This window comes from Wolffia australiana, chromosome 14 (assembly GCF_029677425.1).
Source record: "Wolffia australiana isolate 7733 chromosome 14, ASM2967742v1".
NCBI lineage: Eukaryota > Viridiplantae > Streptophyta > Magnoliopsida > Alismatales > Araceae > Wolffia > Wolffia australiana.
This window is the reverse complement of record NC_135848.1, coordinates 623,561-642,626: the sequence shown is the minus strand read 5'-3', so window position 1 is coordinate 642,626 and position 19,066 is coordinate 623,561. Positions and strand designations below refer to the sequence as shown.

General features: G+C 43.0%; 2 protein-coding genes across 4 annotated transcripts; both read right to left on the bottom strand.

The window, feature by feature from the left end:
- Positions 1–301: 301 nt before the first annotated feature.
- On the bottom strand, positions 302–3,397 carry LOC144712341 (putative transcription factor KAN4). Of its 3 annotated transcripts, none has more exons than XM_078586589.1 (6): positions 3,174–3,397; positions 2,427–3,084; positions 1,680–1,756; positions 1,453–1,592; positions 1,020–1,065; positions 302–660 (listed from the first exon to the last, which is right to left on the bottom strand). In XM_078586589.1, exons 2-6 carry the CDS (start codon positions 2,713–2,715, stop codon positions 553–555), a joined length of 660 nt encoding a protein of 219 aa, XP_078442715.1. In that variant the 5' UTR covers positions 2,716–3,084; positions 3,174–3,397; the 3' UTR covers positions 302–552. The 3 variants fall into 3 exon arrangements, with proteins under 3 accessions (XP_078442715.1, XP_078442716.1, XP_078442714.1); XM_078586590.1 differs by having other exon boundaries at positions 2,427–2,647; XM_078586588.1 differs by lacking the exon at positions 3,174–3,397 and having other exon boundaries at positions 2,427–3,167.
- Positions 3,398–8,920: 5,523 nt separating this feature from the next.
- On the bottom strand, positions 8,921–18,574 carry LOC144712256 (seven transmembrane domain protein). The gene is made up of 7 exons (XM_078586481.1): positions 18,406–18,574; positions 11,688–11,757; positions 11,343–11,402; positions 11,148–11,262; positions 10,895–11,010; positions 10,105–10,229; positions 8,921–9,159 (listed from the first exon to the last, which is right to left on the bottom strand). The coding sequence occupies exons 1-7, from the start codon at positions 18,480–18,482 to the stop codon at positions 9,036–9,038; spliced, it is 687 nt and encodes a 228-aa protein (XP_078442607.1). The 5' UTR covers positions 18,483–18,574; the 3' UTR covers positions 8,921–9,035.
- Positions 18,575–19,066: the final 492 nt, after the last annotated feature.

Sequence of the window (19,066 nt, the reverse complement as noted above, 5' to 3'; positions counted from 1 at the left end):
TGCAACACATCTCACCACATTTTGTCCGTCTTTCTCTTTTCCAAAGTCAAAAGCCTTCAGTCTCTTTGGAATCGCTGAAATCTTCTAGTCTCTCTCTCTCTCCCTCCCTCTCTCTCTCCTGTGTCAGCTACGTTTTCAACAGTCCCCTGCGATCGATCTCATCTCCTTTGTCTCTTTCTCTCACATCAAAAGTCAAAATCCTTTGAGCCCATTGAAATCTTTGAAGTATACCCCCCTCTACGCTGGAAGCTAGGAATCTAAAACCCATTTTGCGACTCCTCTCTGTCCCTTTATCTCTGTCTCTCTAACAGTCATTTTTCCACTGCATTCGGTGAACTTGAATCCGTTTTAACAAGAATCTAGGATTTTAAACAGTCTACTTGGGACTTCATCATCGCCCTCTCTATTCGTCAACACCGCATATTCGAGAGGGAGACCCTTCACTTGGAAAAAAAACAACAGCACTGTAGCAGGCCATGCCGGCTGCTAGAGAGAGAAAGGGTCAAATCTCCTCGTGCTCCTGCGACCTCAATTCGTGTGTCTCTTCCTTTACTAGCATCTGAGGAGGGCAAAGTCGTTCATGGTGTCGACGCAGTCAAGCTGCCAGCTCGGCCGTCCCAGCGTAAACTCCAAGTTCGGAATCGAGTCCCTCTTCGCATCCTGCATCAAAGGTCGCGTAATCTATAGAGAGAGAGAGGGAGGGAGAGAGAGAGAGAGAGAGAGAGAGAGAGAGAGAGAGAGAGGGAGGGAGGGAGGAGGGAGAGAGAGAGAGAGAGAGAAAGAGGAAGAGAGAGAGAGAGGCAGAGAGGGAGAGAGAGAGGAAGAGAGAGAGAGGGGGAGACGGAGAAAGAGGGAGAGAGAGAGAGAGAGAGAGAGGGAGAGAGAGAGAGAGAGAGAGAGAGAGAGAGAGAGAGAGAGAGAGAGAGAGAGAGAGAGAGAGAGAGAGAGAGAGAGAGAGAGAGAGAGAGAGAGAGAGAGAGAGAGAGAGAGACCTAAACCGTGTTTAGGGAGAGACTCACCTTCTCCGAAATCTGGAAATCTTCTTCCATTGATGGGTCGCGAAATCTGCCGGCACATAAGTGGGTTAAAGCCAAAGGGTCTTGAGCAAGAGACTTCGAGATAGAGAGATAGATAGAGATAAAGAGAGGAAGATCAGATAGATTAGAGACAGATTGACAGCAAGAGAGAGATATATAGACCCATGGAGATATGAATAGAGAGAGAGAGAGAACAGAGAGAGAGATAGAGAGAGAGAAAGAGAAAGAGAGATAGAGAGAGAGAGATAAAGATAGGTAGATAGAGATAAAGAGAGAGAGATAATGATAGATGAGTAGATAAATAAAGAGATAGAGATAAAGATATATATATATATATATACATTGATATAACGTGTGAGACTTTGAGAGAGAGAGAAAGAAAGAAAATGACAAAAATAGAGAGAGAATGACAAACCGTGGAGCAGGCGGGTTTGAAGGGCTTGGAGTGAAGTGATCAGCGATCGTATCTCTCTCGGAAGATGCGCTTCTTCTCTCCGTCTTCATACCGAATGCGTCGCTAGATTTTGGGTCGGTGCTCTTAACCGTCCTGTACATCTGCAAGGGAAGTCGCAAAGATGAAGTTTTTACGATTGAAATACTTGGAATAATGCTTATTTTTCCATGAAGCTGACGACCCAATACCTGTAAATGACTCTTGACGTGGGCTAGGGTCAGATCCTTGACATTCATCAGCTCCAGAACTGATTTCGGCGTCGCTCCTGAGATCAGGAGAAAACATCTTTTTTTCATGAACATGTTCTTTCTGAGCTTCATTCCTCACCAATCGTTTATTTATTTAAACACTAAAACGAGACCTGGGTGAGGAGAAATATGATGTCTGAGTTCAGAAGGCAGATAACTTTCATGAAGGAGAATGAATGGAAGAAACAACTTGAGGATGGAACCATCAATGATGATTATGTGAAAATAGGCAGCAGAAGACGAAGCGAATTATTTCATAATCAAGTGCCATAGATGTTCTTTTATGGCTTAAAATGTGATCGCTTATAAATTACTGTGGTAGTTGCGCTGTCTATACGAGCTAGCTACGAGAGAAATAGAGATATACAAAGAAAGGCACACAGAGAGTGAGTGAGATAGATGGATAGATAGACGAAGAGAGAAATATAGATAAGGGGAGAGACTGAAAGAGAGAGATAGTAAGATAGAGAGATAGAGAGAAAGATAGAAAGATGGAACGGGAGAGAGTGGTAGAGATAGAAAGAAATATAGATAGGGAGAGACTGAAAGAGCGAGATAAAAAGATAGAGAGACGGATAGATCAAGAGAGTATGAGTGAGAGGTAAATAGATAAAAAGATAGAGCAAGGTAGAGAGATAGATAGAAAGATATATGAAGAGACGATACAGAGAGAGAGAGAGAGCGTACTTTCATGGCCACCGAGGAGCTCAACAGCGCGGACGAAGTGGGCGTGCAGAGACGTCGTCCATCGCATTCGTGGAGCGCGATTGCTTCTTCTTGGACCAGAGTTTGATCTGGGATATCTCTTAAAGCTTTTCGTGATAATCTGTTGATGGTTTCGACTACGAGAGCAGTTTTCTTCTCCGAGCATTGTAGATGTCAGCTCTTGCGAGGACGCCGGCGGCGGGCTAATCCACAAGGAAAGATCAGGGACTCCGGAAACTAAGGACACGTAACCATCCGTCATCCCCGTCATCCTAGCCAGGGAGACGCGAAGAACACGGAGAGCAAGGGGTGTAGAGTTACAGAGAGAAAGGGAGAGCGAGTGAGAGATTAGGAGGAAAAGGGAAAGGACAATGGCTTAAATAGAGGGGAGCAGTGATTTGGTCATGAGTGGCCTATCATTTCGATCGGTGGGAGGAGAGAGAAAGCTGCGTCTTTGCAAGTTGCAATCCAGGAACACTACTACTATTAAGAGGCGGCCAGAGAAAGGCGTCTTTCCAGCAGAGGTTTGATATTGCAATTGACCCAGAAATGGTAAGAGGGAAGAGGATGTCTTCTGCCTTACAGTCTCCCCGGGAGACAGGAGAAAGAGAGGACACCGATGCAGAGTGAAGTCTGAGAGCTAGAGAGTAGCAGAGAGAGGAAAGAGAGAGAGGGAATGAGCGTTTTATGACAAGGCCTAGGAGGAGGATGTAGCACAGTTATTCTTACCTTTTCCATGAAAGGGCGCGACTCGGAAGGCGCAGCTACGTTGAAGGACGTGACCTCAGAGGTCTTTAATGGCTGACAGTCTCTGAGGATTGAATTCTGGGAAATCAACTTCCTCTCCCTTACGTCAATCTGACGGTCTCTCTCTCTCTCACACTCTCTTTCACTCTAATCTCTCCATCTCTCTCTCTCTCTCTTTCTCTCTGTCTAATTTCCCTCTTTCTCTCTCACCCTCTCACTCTCTCCAAGTCTGATTTCTCTTTTACTTTCTCTAGTTTCCCTCTTATCCACTCTTTCTCTGATTTCTCTTTTAATTTCTCTAATTTCCCTCTTATCCTCTCTTTCTCTGATTTCTCTTTTCCTTTCTCTGATTTCCCTCTTACCCTCTCTTTCTCTGATTTCTCCTTTACTTTCCATAATTTCCCTCCTATCCTCTCTTTCTCTGATTTCTCTCTTTCTCTACTTTCCCTCCTAACCAATTATCTTTCTCTGACTTCTCTCTTGCTTTCTCTCTCTCTTCCTCTGATATCTTTCGCACTCTCTTTTCTCTAATTTCTCTCCAACTCTCTCTCTCTCTTGCTCTGATCACTCTCTTACACTCTTTCTCTAATTTCTCCCAAACTCTTTTTCTCTCTTGCTCTGATTGCTATCTTACTTTCTCTCTTTCTCTAATTTCTCCCTCGCTCTTTCTCTATCTCTTGCTCTGATTGCTCTCTTATTTTCTCTGACTCTCTAGTTTCTCTCTAACTCTCTTTATTGCTCTGATTCTCTCTCTTTTCTCTAATTTCTCTCCAGCTCTCTCTCTCTCTCTTGCGCTGAGTACTCTCTTACTTTCTCTCTTTCTCTAATTTCTCCCTAACTCTTTCTCTATCTCTTGATCTGATTGCTCTCTTACTTTCTCAGCTTCTCTAGTTTCTCTCTAACTCTCTCTCGCTCTGATTTCTCACTTACTTTCTCTCTCATTCTCTAATTTCTACCTCTCTCTAACTCGTGCTCTCGGCCTGTTGTTCGAATTAGTCCCACATGTAATACGACATTATGTAACGTTGTAAAAACGGATGATGACAGAGGTCGTCGGCATGGGTAAAGTGCATTGGCTGCATCTCCGCGTTCCACGTCTTGAAGCCCAGACCAGATAATGCAAACCTACCTACGTCCTCTTCTCCTGTCGCCTTTCTCTCTCTAGATTCTCGATAAGCTCGTTCCTCGACACGGGCATCGTTGTTCAAACGACTTCTCTCCTTGGCTACTGCTCACCGCGGAGCTTGGCGGTAGCAGAGCGGTAATTTTACCCCTGGCGGCGGCGGAGGACGCAATCCAGATTTCCCCGCGGCGGGCCCGCTTTCTGAAATGAAAGAAAGAACTTGTGAAATAAGGAAAGAAGAAGAAATGTGAGTGGCGTTGGGTTCCTTTCTTCTTGGAGTTTGGGAACCCGTGTCCTCTTCTACGTCGACATCTCGCACATTTTTTTTAACATCCTAAACTCTTAAATCCTTGCTCAACTTCGTTGGCATTGGGAATATCGGTTTTTTTAAATGAACCCATTTGAGAATTCAGTGGAACTTTTGCGGGTTTCCGCTCTATTCTTGTACTCTACGCCGAATTCACTAAAAGTCCCTCTCTCTTTCCCTTTTTCTCCTCCTACCTATATCTGTTTCTCTCTCTTCCGAGTATTATTAAATCGGCTTGTAGAGAGGGGCAGGAAGCCGCATGTAATGCATGGAGTGTGCAGTGTTGATACAGATGTTCATATCGTTCTTTTCTTTTCCGAAGCAGATCGCCGTTATTTCGCCCTCCGTCTTTGAATCTTGAAGAAATTTCTGCCACTTACTTTCTAGAGAGAGCCAGATGAATAGCCTTCCACTTTTCTCTAGAAGCAAAAGCTGAGCGCGACAGTAAACAAAGATCTCTCTACATATCCATCTCTCTCTCTCTCTCAATATAGCTATTATACTATACCCATCTTTCCCTGTCCTCTCTCTCCCCATGATTATAATCCAACGGGTTAAACTTTTTACAAAGTGGAAATTTTCGACAAATGACAATTTCATTTGAGGACAAAATCTACAAAATCCACAGTACTTGCACCGGAGGAAACAAAGCATAAGAAATTTGATGATTCAAGAATGAATGCATCGAAAACTTTCTCAATTTGATTTATCTCAAACTCACAGTCTTGGATATAGTACCACGAAAATGGAGAAATACAATCGATCAAGGTTGTACAATTAAAAAAAAGAGGACAATAACGCTGTATTCATGTAGCATACCAAGTAATTCTCAATCTCTCTCTATGTAATTATCATATCCATCTTCCTCTTTATATTTATACTGTAACGATCGCTCTGTCCTCCACCTACCCTTCGGTTTTACCTGCTCGAGGTATCAATCCCTCTAATGTCGTTACACTCAGATCCTCGAGAACAGCATCTCACTTAACCCGAGACACCCCTTTCTCTCTCTAGCTCTCTCGCTTACGCATTTTCCACGTCCTTTGCAGTCGGGGAAGTAAACTGCAGCCATTGACCACAGTCAAAACCTCTCATTCTCTTTCTATCTTTCTCTCTCTAACTTACTCCGAGACACCTCATCCCTTTCCCTTCTACCCATCGCAGTAACTCAAGCGCTAATGCATTTTCCACGTCTCTAGCAGTCGGAAGTTCACGACTTTGAGTGACTCCAGTGAAAACCTCTATTTCTCTCTCTAATTTTCTCTCTATAACTTTCTCTCTCTAACGGCTCGCATCCCGCGGAAGACTTGTGCGGTCACGCTCTACTAGCAGCAGAGATGCTTAAAGTCTCGTGTCGGCAGGCCCCTCCTTCTGCCGCATCTGTCCGCTTCTTTATTCTCGTCTGGCTCGGAGAGAATGAGCGAGAGAGAGAGAGCGAGTTAGAGAGAGAAATTAAAAGAAGTGGCCTTCGAATTGAACCCACCGTTCCTATCTCCCAGTGTTCTCCGAAGCTCTCGCCACCTTCCATTAATTATCAGCCCAGTGAGAGATACGAAGACAGACAGAAGAGGGAGAATCAAGGTGATTGAGCAGTGCACAAGTGGGCAGATGGATAGATAGGGAGAGAGAGAGAATTCAGAGGGGAATGACAGCGGTTCGTTAGTCTGAAAAGAGAGACGGAGAGAGAGAGAGAAAGTGGGGGAGTTCGGAAGGAAATAACAGTTGGGTCTAATCGGGTTGAAAGTAAAGGATGGGATCGAGGTCGAAGATGCGAGAGAGAGAGACACACACCGAGAGAGAGAGACAGAGAGACACACAACGAGATTGAGACGCACAGAGAGAGAGACACAGAGAGATACAGAGAGATACAGAGAGAGAGAGAGAGAGAGAGAGAGAGAGAGAGAGAGAGAGAGAGAGAGAGAGAGAGAGAGAGAGAGAGAGAGAGAGAGAGAGAGAGAGAGAGAGAGAGAGAGAGAGAGAGAGAGAGAGAGAGAGAGAGAGAGAGAGAGAGAGAGAGAGAGAGAGACAGAGAGAGAGAGAGACAGAGAGACAGAGAGACAGAGAGACAGAGAGACAGAGAGAGAGAGGGACAGAGAGAGAGGGACAGAGAGAGAGAGAGAGAGTAATGAAAAAAAGGCGGCACGAAAGTACGAAAGTAATCACCAACCCATGGTCTTCCGGCCCTTGCACGTTCGTGTAGCTTTCAGTTAATGGTTCATTCAACTGCATTTCGCTCTCATGTGATCAACGGTATTAATGAATGCAAGATCGCGCCTCTCTCGTATCCATCTGTTTACCTATGTATAAATCGATCTGTCCATCTATCTGTCTACGTACGGATAAATATATATATATATATATATATAAAATGGGATTTTTTGATAGAAAGTAGATAGGTTAGCATGCAGATAGTTCGACAAAGAAAAAGAGAGATAGATAGATAGTTTAGTATGTAGACAATTAGACAGAGAGAAGTAGAGATAGACAGATAGATAAAACATAGAGATAACAAAAAAAAATAGAGATATTCCACTTCGTTGTTGAGATAGATATAGATAGAGTTGGAGCTAGAGAGAGATAGAGCGAGAGAGAGATAGATAGATAAAAGAAAGAGAGAGAAAGTGAGAGCGAGAGATCGAGATCGAGAGCGAGAGAGAGAGAGAGAGAGAGATATATATAAAAGAAAGAGAGAGAGAGAGAGAGAGAGAGAGAGAAAGAGGGAGAGGGAGAGAGAGAGAGAGGGGGAGAGGGAGAGAAAGAGAGAGAGAGAGAGAGAGAGAGAGGGAAAGAGAGAGAGAGAGAGGGGGAGAGAGGGGAGGGGGAGAGAGAGAGAGAGAGAGAGAGAGAGAGAGAGAGAGAGGGTGGGAGAGGGAGAGAGAGAGAGAGAGGGAGAGGGGGGGAGAGAGAGAGAGAGAGAGAGAGAGAGAGAGAGAGAGAGAGAGAGAGAGAGAGAGAGAGAGAGAGAGAGAGAGAGAGAGAGAGAGAGAGAGAGAGAGAGAGAGAGAGAGAGAGAGAGAGAGAGAGAGAGAGAGAGAGAGAGAGAGAGAGAGAGAGAGAGAGAGATCCTGCTTCGTTGTCGACCTGGGTCCTGGGGAACTGTGGTTTAGGGGTCGAGTGGGGACAGAGGGGATATTTGATAGAGAGAGAAAGAAGCATGGGTCACAAGACGTGCGTTCCACAAAAAGAAGTAACGCCTCTCGAGCAAGAACAGTCAAAGGGTGTCTCGGGAGAGGATAAATCCGTCTCCGGAAAGCACACCCGCACCCATAATGTCAATGTACGTAGATAGAGAGATAAAATCAGGCGTAGATCACTCCCGTAGTGGTGAGTAGATCACATGTGCATGGGGAGAGATCCATCCATTCATCTCTCTTTTTTCACTATTCTTCCATTTCCACCTCCCTCTCTTTCTCTTTATCTTTCTCCCTATTAGTCTCTCTCTCTCTCTCTCTATCTATTTCCTTCTCTCTTAGTCTCTCTATCTTTCTCTCTCTCAATTTCCGTCTCTTTCCCTCTCTCTATTTTCTTCTCTTTACCTATCTCTTAGTTTCTCTCTCTATTTCCTTCTCTTTCCCTGTCTCTTAATCTCTCTCTATTTCCTTCTCTTTCCCTGTCTCTTAATTTCTCTCTATTTCCTTCTCTTTCTCTGTCTCTTAATCTCTCTCTCCTCTTTCCCTCTCATAATCTCTTAGTCACTCACTCTATCTCTATTTTATTCTCTTCCCTTCTCTTTCCTTGCCTCTTAGTCTCCTCTATTTCCTTCTCTTTACCTGTCTCTTAGTCTCTCTCTATTTCCTTCTCTTTCCCTGTCTCTTAGTCTCTCTCTATTTCCTTCTCTTTCCCTGTCTCTCAGTCTCTCTCTCTCTCTACCACTCCATTTTCTTCTCTTTCCCTATCTCTTAGTCTCTCTCTCTCTCTCTACCACTCCATTTCCTTCTCTTTCCCTTTCTCCGAGTCTCTCTCTCACTCTCTTTCCTCCCTTTTCCCTCTTTCTTAGCCGCTCCCTATTTCCTTCTCCTTCCCTCTCTCTTTGTCTCTCTCTCTGTTTCCTTCTCTTTCCCTCCCTCATAATCCCTCTCTATTTCCTTCTCTTTCCCTCTCTCTTAGTCTCTCTCTTTCCCACTCCATTTCTTTCTTTTTCCCTCTCTCTTAAGTCTTTCTCCCCCACTCTATTTCCTTCTCTTCCCCTCACTCTTAATATCTCTCTATTTCCATCCCTTTCCGTCTATCTTAATCTCTCTCTATTTCCTTCTCTCTTAGTCTCTCCCTCGTTCTCGATTGGGAACAGTAGAGTCCCGGTAAGGAGAAGAGAAAATAAGAGTTCTAAGGAAAAACGAGTCAAAAAAATCTGCGAAGTAAAGGTTTTTCATCTCTCTCTCTCTCTCTCTCTCTCTCTCTCTCTCTCTTCCCGGGACTATAACGATGGCCTCTGACAGGCGGAGAAGAGCTGCCAGCTGATGAAGGCCAGGCCAAGAGAAGAGAACAACTCAAAAGCTACCACCTTTGCTGGAAGCCACCCCAGACTTTGCTTCAAATAACTGCCAAGTTACATAGAGAAATACGTAAGCATCACCCTCCAGAAGAGAGAGAGAGATGGACAGATGGATAGAAAGATAGATAGATATAGATAGAGAGAGGTAGACAGATGGATAGCAATAGCCGGATGTATAGAGAGAGATAGTCAGATGGATAGAGAGATAGAACGGGAGAGAGAGACAGATAGCGAGAAAGAGATAAAGATAGACAGATGGATAGAGATACCCTAATGGATAGAGACATAGAAAGGGAGAGAGAGCCAGATGGTGAGAAAGAGATAAAGATAGAGATAAACAGATGGATAGAGAGAGAGAGTTCCTCTCTCTTCACATGGGCTGATAGATTTCGTGGCTTGGGATCACGAGGTTAAGCGCTCTACATGGGTCTGGCTACATATTATATAATATTATAATTCAATACAAATTAAATAAATGATAAATCATAAAATAAAATAATACATATTGTATAATAAGTAGCCTGACGCATTAAATGCTTGTCAACCTTAGTTAAGTTCCCAAGCCGCGAAGTATGCATCAATGTATAGAGAGAGATAGAACGAAACGCGTTCTCCCTCTTCATATAGGTTGACAGCTTTAATGGCTTAAGAACGGAACGAAGGTTGAAAAAAGCTCCCTTATTGATCAGGCAACATATTATATAGTCATATGTATATATATAGAGAGAGATAGAGATACATAGAGATAGATAGACGGAGAGAGAGAGAGACATGTTCTCTCTCCTCAAAAGGGCTTGGCAACTTAACGAAGGTGAACAAGCTTCCTTTATGGGTCAAGCTACAACATGAATTTACATATAAAGGGAGAGAGAATCACGTTCTCTCTCTTCAAAATGGCTAATAAACTTGGTGCTTTGGGAACTTTAAGAAGGTTGACAAGCTTCCTTTTAAATACAGGGTATAAATACATTTAAAGAGAGAGATAACAAACCTGGTGATAGAAGGCATCGTGGCAAGAATTCCGGCGCATGCATAAATTAATGGAACGACGGTTCTTGGTTTGTTCTTCCGAAGCCACATCAGGGAGCCCAACGCAGCCAAAGACAGGTTCAGCACCTGTAAAACCCTCCCCAAAGAAACTAATTAACCATAGGCACTTAGACGAGAAAACATGAAATTGTAAAGAGAGATACTCATCTTCGTCTGCAATTTTCTATAACCAGTAAAAAAGAAAGAATTGTAAGAACCCGCCAGGTTGATCAATAAGAAGGTCGGTGTTCAATGCCAAGAATAGTAAATGTATTGCAGTCACAATTAAATATCGAGAAAGAGAGACGGCTATATAGAGAGCGTGTGTGAGAGAGAGCGAGATAGATCGAGAGAGAATAGAATGATAGTAAATGGGTTGCAGTCACTAGCAAATTTATATCAACTATATAAACACATAATGTATATATAGAGAGGGTGGGAGAGAGATAGAGAGGGAGGGGGAGAGAGAGAGAGGAAGGGGGAGAGGGAGGGAGGGAGGGAGGGGAGAGAGGGAGGGAGGGGGGGAGGGAGAGAGAGAGAGTGAGGGAGAGAGAGAGTGAGGGAGGGTGAGAGAGTGAGGGGGAGAGAGAGGGAGAGGGAGAGAGAGGGAGGGAGAGAGAGAGAGAGAGAGAGAGAGAGAGAGGGAGAGGGAGAGAGAGAGAGAGAGAGAGAGGGAGAGAGAGAGAGAGAGAGAGAGAGAGAGAGAGAGAGGGAGAGAGAGAGAGAGAGAGAGAGGGAGAGAGAGAGAGAACCAGATTTGCGTTTGCTTCGAGGCCTTGAAGAATGTATTCCCAGGTAAATTCCAGGCATCTGGCGCCCACCCAAAGGGGAGCCAGTCTGTGCAGAACAGAGTCAGCGAAGGCCCAACCTGCAAACACAATAGACCAGTCAACTTTTGCCCACTCAATAGTAACTAATTAAATATTTTTATAAAAATAATATAAACAACAACAGCGAATTAAAAATACTTCTCTCTCCCCAAAGAATTCATGGATTCCAACCCACCAAGACCAACGGCTTGGAACTTATGATTTTGAGAGATGTTCCTGTGAGTTAACTGGGTCAAGGCAAAATACAGCCCGGCAACATCTACGAATCCAATAAGCGCTTTCAAAGACTCCTAAAAAGAAGCAAATACGATTCAATTAATATTAATGGACACTGACACCAGCCATTCTTCAAATGATTCTACGCGTGTACCTGATATGGGTCGAAATTGTCATTTTCTGGTAACTTGAGAAAAGTCGCAAGACAAATGAGCTATCATTGAACGGAAAAAAATGTTAGTACGTCCATTCAAAAGTAGACTGAAAATTAGTAAAAACCCAGAAAGTGAATGTTTTAATCATTGTTCAGATACCAAATGAATGAAGACTATATTTCCGAAAAGTCATAGAAACTTGTGTTGTTCAAGGGCCCAATGGTATGTTTCATTATTCAATATGAAATATAGCGAAGATCAATTTGTTTCATAAATTGAAAGGATACGTCCGAAATCATTAAATGAAAGAATCTCATCAGGAGGATTTTATTGAGGAAACAAACCTTAACCAATGCAGTACCGAGGTAAACAACGGCGGCTTTAATTGAAGTTCCAAGAGTGTCATACTCTGAACTGCAAGAAAACGATTCAAGCATAAGAACAAACAAAAAATAATATGAAAATTGCATAACTAGACTCTGAGCATCTTTGAGAGCCTCTTCACATTATTAAGTGAAATTTGGGGGTAGAATTAGGAAAAAAACAAAAATTGAAAGATATGTTGCATTGTTTGAAGTAACCGAACGTGATCTCACAACAAACACTATATGCCACATGAATGCTGATCTTTCTCATGTAGCTTCAAGACCAAAAGTCATTTATTTCAAAACGAAATTGGAAAGTTTTGACCAAAAAGATTAAATCGTTATAAACCTCTAACGTCAGATGACAGAATACCCTACCTAAACTCTGATAAGATTCAGGTTGGTTGTAATGAGGATTTTGATCCCATAGAGTAAACAGGAGGGAGAGGAGAGAAGCCCGTGGAAAGATCTTCTTTTTTTTCTTTTGAAGAACGGAAAGATCTTCATAGAAGTGGCAGGGAGATGAGGGGGATGGGAGACGGACAACATTCCTCATATCTGGAACATCAGCTGCGAAGATAGGGGAACGGGGACAATTTCAACTTGACTCTTTGTGGCCGTCTCCTCAGAGGAGGGCTAAAGGGATGTCAAGGCCCTTAATGGGCTTCAGTACCATACCAAAGAGAGTTTCGGAAGTCCTCCCTGTCACCCTTTCTCGTTTATTTTACTGGATTGAGCCGATGATCGGACATTGAATCTTTGCTCTCTCTTTCTTTTTAATCCTCAGAGCCAAAGTCCAAAAAATATGCTATCATAGCCATCCCAGTCTCTGTGACCTTTTTTTTGCCGGATTTGAAGTCAGAGACTAGAAAAATAAGAGCTTTGCATGGCGCGCACACGGTATTCTTCAGTAAAAGACGAAAAAATAGTTTTCTCTGTGCTCATCATGCGGCTGAGTAATAAACCATTTTTTTTGAAGCGGGTGGGTGGAACGCATGACCTTTAGGCCACGGATGAGAGATCCCACTACTGGGTCACAGTCCTGTTTTTGCAGAATTTTAATTTTGCGACTATGTGGATTTGAACCCCGACCACTAAACCTGGTGCTATGACCTGCGTCAGATGCAGTGCCTGCAAATGACAATCAAATTGATGATAGAAAATGCAAGAAATACTCAAAAATTTGGTAACTCCGACTTCTCTCCGCAGGAGCCTACTCCAAGACAGTCAAAGTCCTTGAGCAATACTAAGTCATAATATGTATCAGTCTCCTTCATATCTGATATGATCCTTGAAGAAGGCTCGTATCTTTGAAGGGGACTATGCAAGACGTGTAGATATTCCCCGGGTTGGCGAGTCGAATGGGAATGGTAAGAGGTGAGGTTGAACAGAGAAGGCAGAGATCGCAGAGGTAGAGGGAGGACATAGACATTGAGAGGAGAGACTGATGATTCTAGCTTCATTCTTCATGACTCCTAAAAATAGGGCGGCTGCCCTGTTAATGGGAACGCATAAGTGTCAAATGGCCAAAATGCCCTTGTGGGCTAACATGACGAGACTACGAGTTAGGGTTTTCAGAGGACGTACTCTGTAAACCAAGAAAGGACAGTTAAAATACCAGTTACAAGATTACATATTAAGTCGTAGGACTGATGAAGGACGGATTAGATAAAATGAGGATCATATCACAAGCTCTCTCTCTCCAAGCCTGCCAATCCTCTATTTTGGGTTTTCCCAGACGGTACTCTATAAACCAAGAAAGGATGGTTAAAATACCGGTTTCAAGATTACATATTATGTTTAAGGATTAAGTGATCCATGTAATAGGTAGTTGGATCTAGAAAGATGCAAGTACAGTTATGATAATAAAAAGGAGAAAAATGGTTCAAAATTAAAGTCTCTTTCAGTCTTTTCTTTAACAAATTGATGATCCACCTCAATATTTTTGTCCTTTGAGGTAAAGGATTCTGAGCAGCGGATTGCTAACTTGTGATCATAGATAAGTCAGATACATCTTGGCATACATAACCTGAGTTTTCCGATACTCTTTTTATCCATTGACCTTCGCAAACTACATGTTGATTTTCGCTTCGCCAAGTGGCCAAATTTGTACCAAGAAATGAGCAATATCCAGAAATTGACCTTCTACCAATTGTTAGGATCCCATTGCAGGTTTTCCACCGAACAGGCAGCGAGCATGGCAAATGGTTGAACCCAATCACACAAGCCCATGATTTTGAGCCCCATGGGGCGAATATTGGGGGAGCAACATCAGCCCTACAGGAACACAACGAAGGGGATGACGTCGTGCAGAGGGTGAACCCTACTCCTTCTCTTCCCTCTCTCCTCCAAACCTAGTCCAACCTGAACCCTAACTCTCCCTCCCCTTTTCCTTCTCTCAGGTGACCCAACCTCCAGCAGCCAAGTTGTGCATCGGCAACCTTTACTCTCTGATAGGATTCCCCGGGCACGCGTTGGGGGCATTCTCGTCATTTTGCTATTAAGGGCAGCCAGCCCCATTTCCCTCTATGTTTCCTTTAAATAGCGCAGCCCTCCTCCTGGGAAGGCAGACTGGAAGTTGGTTCTTTAGTGATCGTTGGCTTTCCCTTCTTTCTCGTCTCTTATTATATCCACACTCCGTCTCCCTCGATGATCCTCGTCCTCGTGATCGTCTCTGCATCACCGCGTCTTCAGGCGGCTTGTCCTCGGGCGGATCCCTACCCCCTCTGCTCGTCCTCCTCTCCGATCGTTCCCGTTTCACCTCTCTACCCAGGGAAACTCTACCTCTCCTCGTCCTCTACCGTCTTTCCGATACAAGCCTAGATCAAGGTTCGTATCACTCTCTTCTATTCTCTCATCAGCGACCCGCCCTCTCTTCCGTTTGATCCTCTCTCTCCCTGAACGCTGAGTTTGTGTAGACAATGGGGATGATTGATCTTTTATTTACTTTAGAAGGTTTTCGTGGGATCCTACCACCAACCGACTCCTGCATAGTCAGCATCACTATGTATGTCCAAAGTGAGATCTCCTCCCTTGTAAACAAAAATCCTTGACCAACAGTGAACTTAAAATATGCGATGATCTGATAGGATGCCTGCAGCTATATCTCTCTTGGATCATGCATGCACTGACAGAGTACAACCACAACATATGCTATACCTGGAAGAGGGTGTTTTAGATTCATCATTTTCCACACTGACCTCTTGAAAGAATCCCTGTTAACCAGTTGGGGAGGGGGGGGTTCCAGCTGACACGGAAATCCTTGCCTGCAGGATAACCGGACAGCTAATTAGTCAAGGAAAACCGCAGTTTTCTTTCTGTCTTTTTGTCTCAAAAACATACGAGATCTTGTGGGATCACATTTTCTTTCTGTCTTTCTCCTTCCTCTAATGCAATCGCATTTCCTTTTTCTTCTCGCACAATCATGGTTCTCCAGAATAATGATATCATGATCTTCTCTGTTCTTGCAATCGCCTCTGTCTTCTGAAGAACTCAAGTCATGTGAGCCTTTCTTCGCTCTCAAATAGTCCTACTTCATCATGATTGAGTCTTTAATGATTTCTCAATAATCTATCTGATATTGAATTTCTCGGATTTCAAAATAAAAATTCCTCCTTTTCACATACACCTTCACATTGGATGATTATCTTTCTGGTCGTATCATAGCTTTCAACCTGGTCTAGTCACACCTCTTATCCCCTTTCTACTTTTTAGACTATCGACGCGTCTTTGTCTCCTAAATTTCGGCAACACTATCCGTGTTCACTGACCTATTTTCTGATGCGGAAAAACTCCGTTCACTATCCAGTTCTATTTGTTGTCAATATGCCAGAGCACCGAGAATATTGTTTTTGACATTGGCATCTACACAGATGTCCTTATTCCTCAGAATAATTTGTCCTGAGATGGGGAAGGCTGGCAAGATTTCTACTTATTCCGATGGCAAGATCTGCCCAATCTCAATGTGTAATGTTAGAAGTCAGCATCTTGTCTAAGCTAAGTCGTGAAGTAGGACCGTTGCTATCAGCTATAGCGTTTCACACAGTGCTAGGCGCTAGGACAGAACATCTGGGAATGTCTGCTGATTCCTCTACTGGTCGAATGACTCCTTTCCCATCATTTTTTGGACAAGATCCTCTTCTGGAGACAGATGTAATTTGGGTTAAGTTTCCTCAGGCTACGTACTATGTAAACATATATCACATATTGAAATATCTTGAAGGTATGCCTGCTTTCAGCTGCACTTCTGGATATGCTTGGTAATTAAGTCAAGGGGGATTTGGCAACCTTCAGCTAAAACAGTTTCTCACAACTATTGCTTTAACATAGGCCAGAAAAGTTGTGGCTAGCTCTCTCGAGAATATGACCAATCATCCTTTCGGCCACACTATTCTGCCATTCGGCCACCCTTTCGATAAAGCATGGTGTAACACTTGTACAACAATAACCCAGAGTTATATCTGAACAACTGTATCCTAGTTCTAAATTGGTCTGCAACAATGTCGCAAAATTTGAATTAAGATTTGGGCAACTTCAGACTTAATCTTATAAGATAAACACAAAAAAGAGAGTACAATCATTAAAAAATATCACAAACCATTTTTCACCCTGAGAGACAGGTAACTTAATCAGGATCATACGTCTGAAATCTTCTACGATTGTTAAAACCCTAATAAGCTCCTAATGAGGACTTATCAAAGCATGAGGAGGTGCAGAAATAATGTCACACATGCATGTTAAAACACATGTGACTTACTTTGAATAAAGAGGGGAAGAAAATACAATTAAAAGCGGGTCAAAAGTTTCAGTGGCGGCATAAGAAGGTAGTTATTGACACCGAGGGTGGAAGACAGAGATTCTCTGCTTCAATACACGACAGAAAGTCAGATTCGGCTCGTCCATCTCTGGACCTGGAGAGAGAGAAGGCTGATCCAGCTTACTCCAGGCGTTCTACTCCTAATCCCATTCTATTTTCTCTCAAGTCTATTGTATTTGTCCTGGTTCACTCTCGAACTGTTCTCATCCATGAATTGCTGGTTTTCAAGATCAGTCCTGGGGTGCGGTGCAGCATTGTTCCAATATCCAGATTGCTATTTCGAGATCTATTACAAACATTTTACTGAAATTTCATATCTGATATCGTGAGATCAGATCAAGGTTAGGATCTTAACAACGCCATACAAGTATTACTTTCACGCCAATCCTGGATAAGGTGGGGGGCGCTAGATGTTTTCAACTTCTACCTTATGCACAAGTTCACCCTTTTTCCATCCATGTCAGGGAAGAATATGGTAGGAATCAAGCCCTAAGGTCAACTTCTACTACCAAACTGACAAAAACTGATCTGGAAAGACAACCGTAGAGGACCATGGATGTGTGCCATTTAGCCCAAGCGAATGACAATTTTTTCTTCTGGGAGGGATTAACAACCTCAAGAGGCCTGTGTAGAGAGATTATTGAACCAACATCAAACATGTTAGGTGATTGATGCCATGGAGAGTGATGCACTGTTCTCAATATAGGAGAACATGCTGATAGAAACTTTGATGCGGGTTGGCATCGAGGGAAGGACTCTGGAATGAAAAAAATGAAAATGATAGGACCATATATGGAGAAAACAAGAGGTTTTTTTTTGAAAATTGGAAACAAGAGGTTAACAGAGGTAAGGTGGAATTACAGGCCAGGAAAAATGCCTGGACCTCCTACAAATCATCTCCCATATAGACTTGGCCCGAACTAGGAACATTTCCCTGACGATCGACCCTTCAATTGCGACTTCTGCTCCCTTCGTCTTCCAACTGTATTGCTGAATAAGCCAACTACATCTTCTTGCCTGTCCTGTTTAGGCTAAGACTACCTGTATGAAAAGGAGAACTATCCTAACACTAACGATGGAAACACCCCTACAGGGATCGGGGATGATATGGAAGGGACTGGCTCAAGAAGAGTTTCAGAGGTCCTCTTGATAAACTCTGTGAGCTTTGGGTTTGAAAGGTCCTGACTCTTTTTTATTTTCTGGATTGAGCAGAGGATCAGTTCTAAGAATTTTTTGATTCACCCCATTCTTCTTCTGCTGCTGCTTCTGTGGGCACAATGTCTTCACATTATAATTTATCCATCAGACACTGCTCCAAGCACATTTTTCGGATAGTATTTCTGCAATCTTGATTTTCCAATGTCATGAAACGGACGTTTAGTTCAGGAGATGATACACTACACATATAGTAAAAGAAGCTTTAAAAATACAAGTGAAAAATAATCAATGAAACACCCAAAAAAACTTTGAGGCACTTAAAACAAGCTTAGACTCAGACATTACACATGAATTGTAAGCCGTAATGTAAAATAAAAGTTGATCTCTCTTTAGAAGACGATCCCTTTGTAGCAGACAATTTTAAACTGCAGTCCGTGTTTCGGAAGACCTTTGCGACAACTTATCATTCCAAAAATCAATCCAAATCACCGAAACACGACACATAAGTTGAAAAATCATGACTTCCCAAATATAAAGTAAAAATGCAAAAAAAAAAAAAAACTCATGCACACAGAACACACTGAATACAAATTCGTTCCTCCACCCATTTATACTCCGAAGACGACTCTACGTTACTATCAGTTCGGAAAAAAAAACCCACAAAGGAACATCGAAGGCGATTCCAAGAATAGCAGAAAAAAACACGAATTGCAGGGAGCTCACAGTTGGGTCGCTGTGTAGTAAACAGCGTGGGGGCCGAAGGTGAGGAACGCACAGTTGAAGAAATGGAATAAAGTCATGTTCTTCAGAAAATCTTCCGCAGCGATCAGCGGAAGACTTTCACCTCCTCGGCGCCCTCGCTTGAAGAACTGGTAGATCCAAACAAAGAACAGATCTTCTTAGTTCTATCAGATACGTCCCCAAAAGAACTAATGACGATTTTACCCTCTAAAATAGACCTCAATTTTTTAATGGATTTCTTTTCTACAAATCTATGTTTTTTTCTTTTCACATGAAGATTGATTGGTTGACACTCTGTGACGGTGACGCCATCTGGTCATGCGCCGGTGACGGGACGACACATGCACTGTAGCGTGACGGTAACGTGACGGAATTTTTCAAAATGCAGGGATGTATGACGGAATGGGGACATGACGAACTACTTGTCACGTCCCTGTCCGTCACCACGCGTCATCCGTTCCGTGACATCGGGGCCGTCACGTCACGGGCGTGTCGTTCCCTAGGTGACAGTCATGGTGAAAGTGATTCGATGATATTTTTTATTATGACTTACTATAGATTGCATAAATCATACAGTTAGGCAAGCCTCATAATGCATATTTCTGATCAATTTAATTGTCAAAACTAATTTTTGATGAGGATC

What these genes read in the sequence shown, in the direction of transcription:
- LOC144712341 (XM_078586589.1), bottom strand. Translation starts at nt 2,715, where the DNA reads ATGACGGGGATGACGGATGGTTACGTGTCCTTAGTTTCCGGAGTCCCT. An exon ending in GCTCCTCGGTGGCCATGAAA is followed by an intron (nt 1,757 to 2,426) that starts GTACGCTCTCTC and finishes TCCTGATCTCAG; the next exon opens with GAGCGACGCCGAAATCAGTT. An exon ending in ATTTCCAGATTTCGGAGAAG is followed by an intron (nt 661 to 1,019) that starts GTGAGTCTCTCC and finishes CCTTTGATGCAG; the next exon opens with GATGCGAAGAGGGACTCGAT.
- LOC144712256 (XM_078586481.1), bottom strand. Translation starts at nt 18,482, where the DNA reads ATGACTTTATTCCATTTCTTCAACTGTGCGTTCCTCACCTTCGGCCCC. An exon ending in TACTACACAGCGACCCAACT is followed by an intron (nt 11,758 to 18,405) that starts GTGAGCTCCCTG and finishes GTTTTCTTGCAG; the next exon opens with TTCAGAGTATGACACTCTTG. An exon ending in ACGATGCCTTCTATCACCAG is followed by an intron (nt 9,160 to 10,104) that starts GTTTGTTATCTC and finishes GTAACTTGGCAG; the next exon opens with TTATTTGAAGCAAAGTCTGG.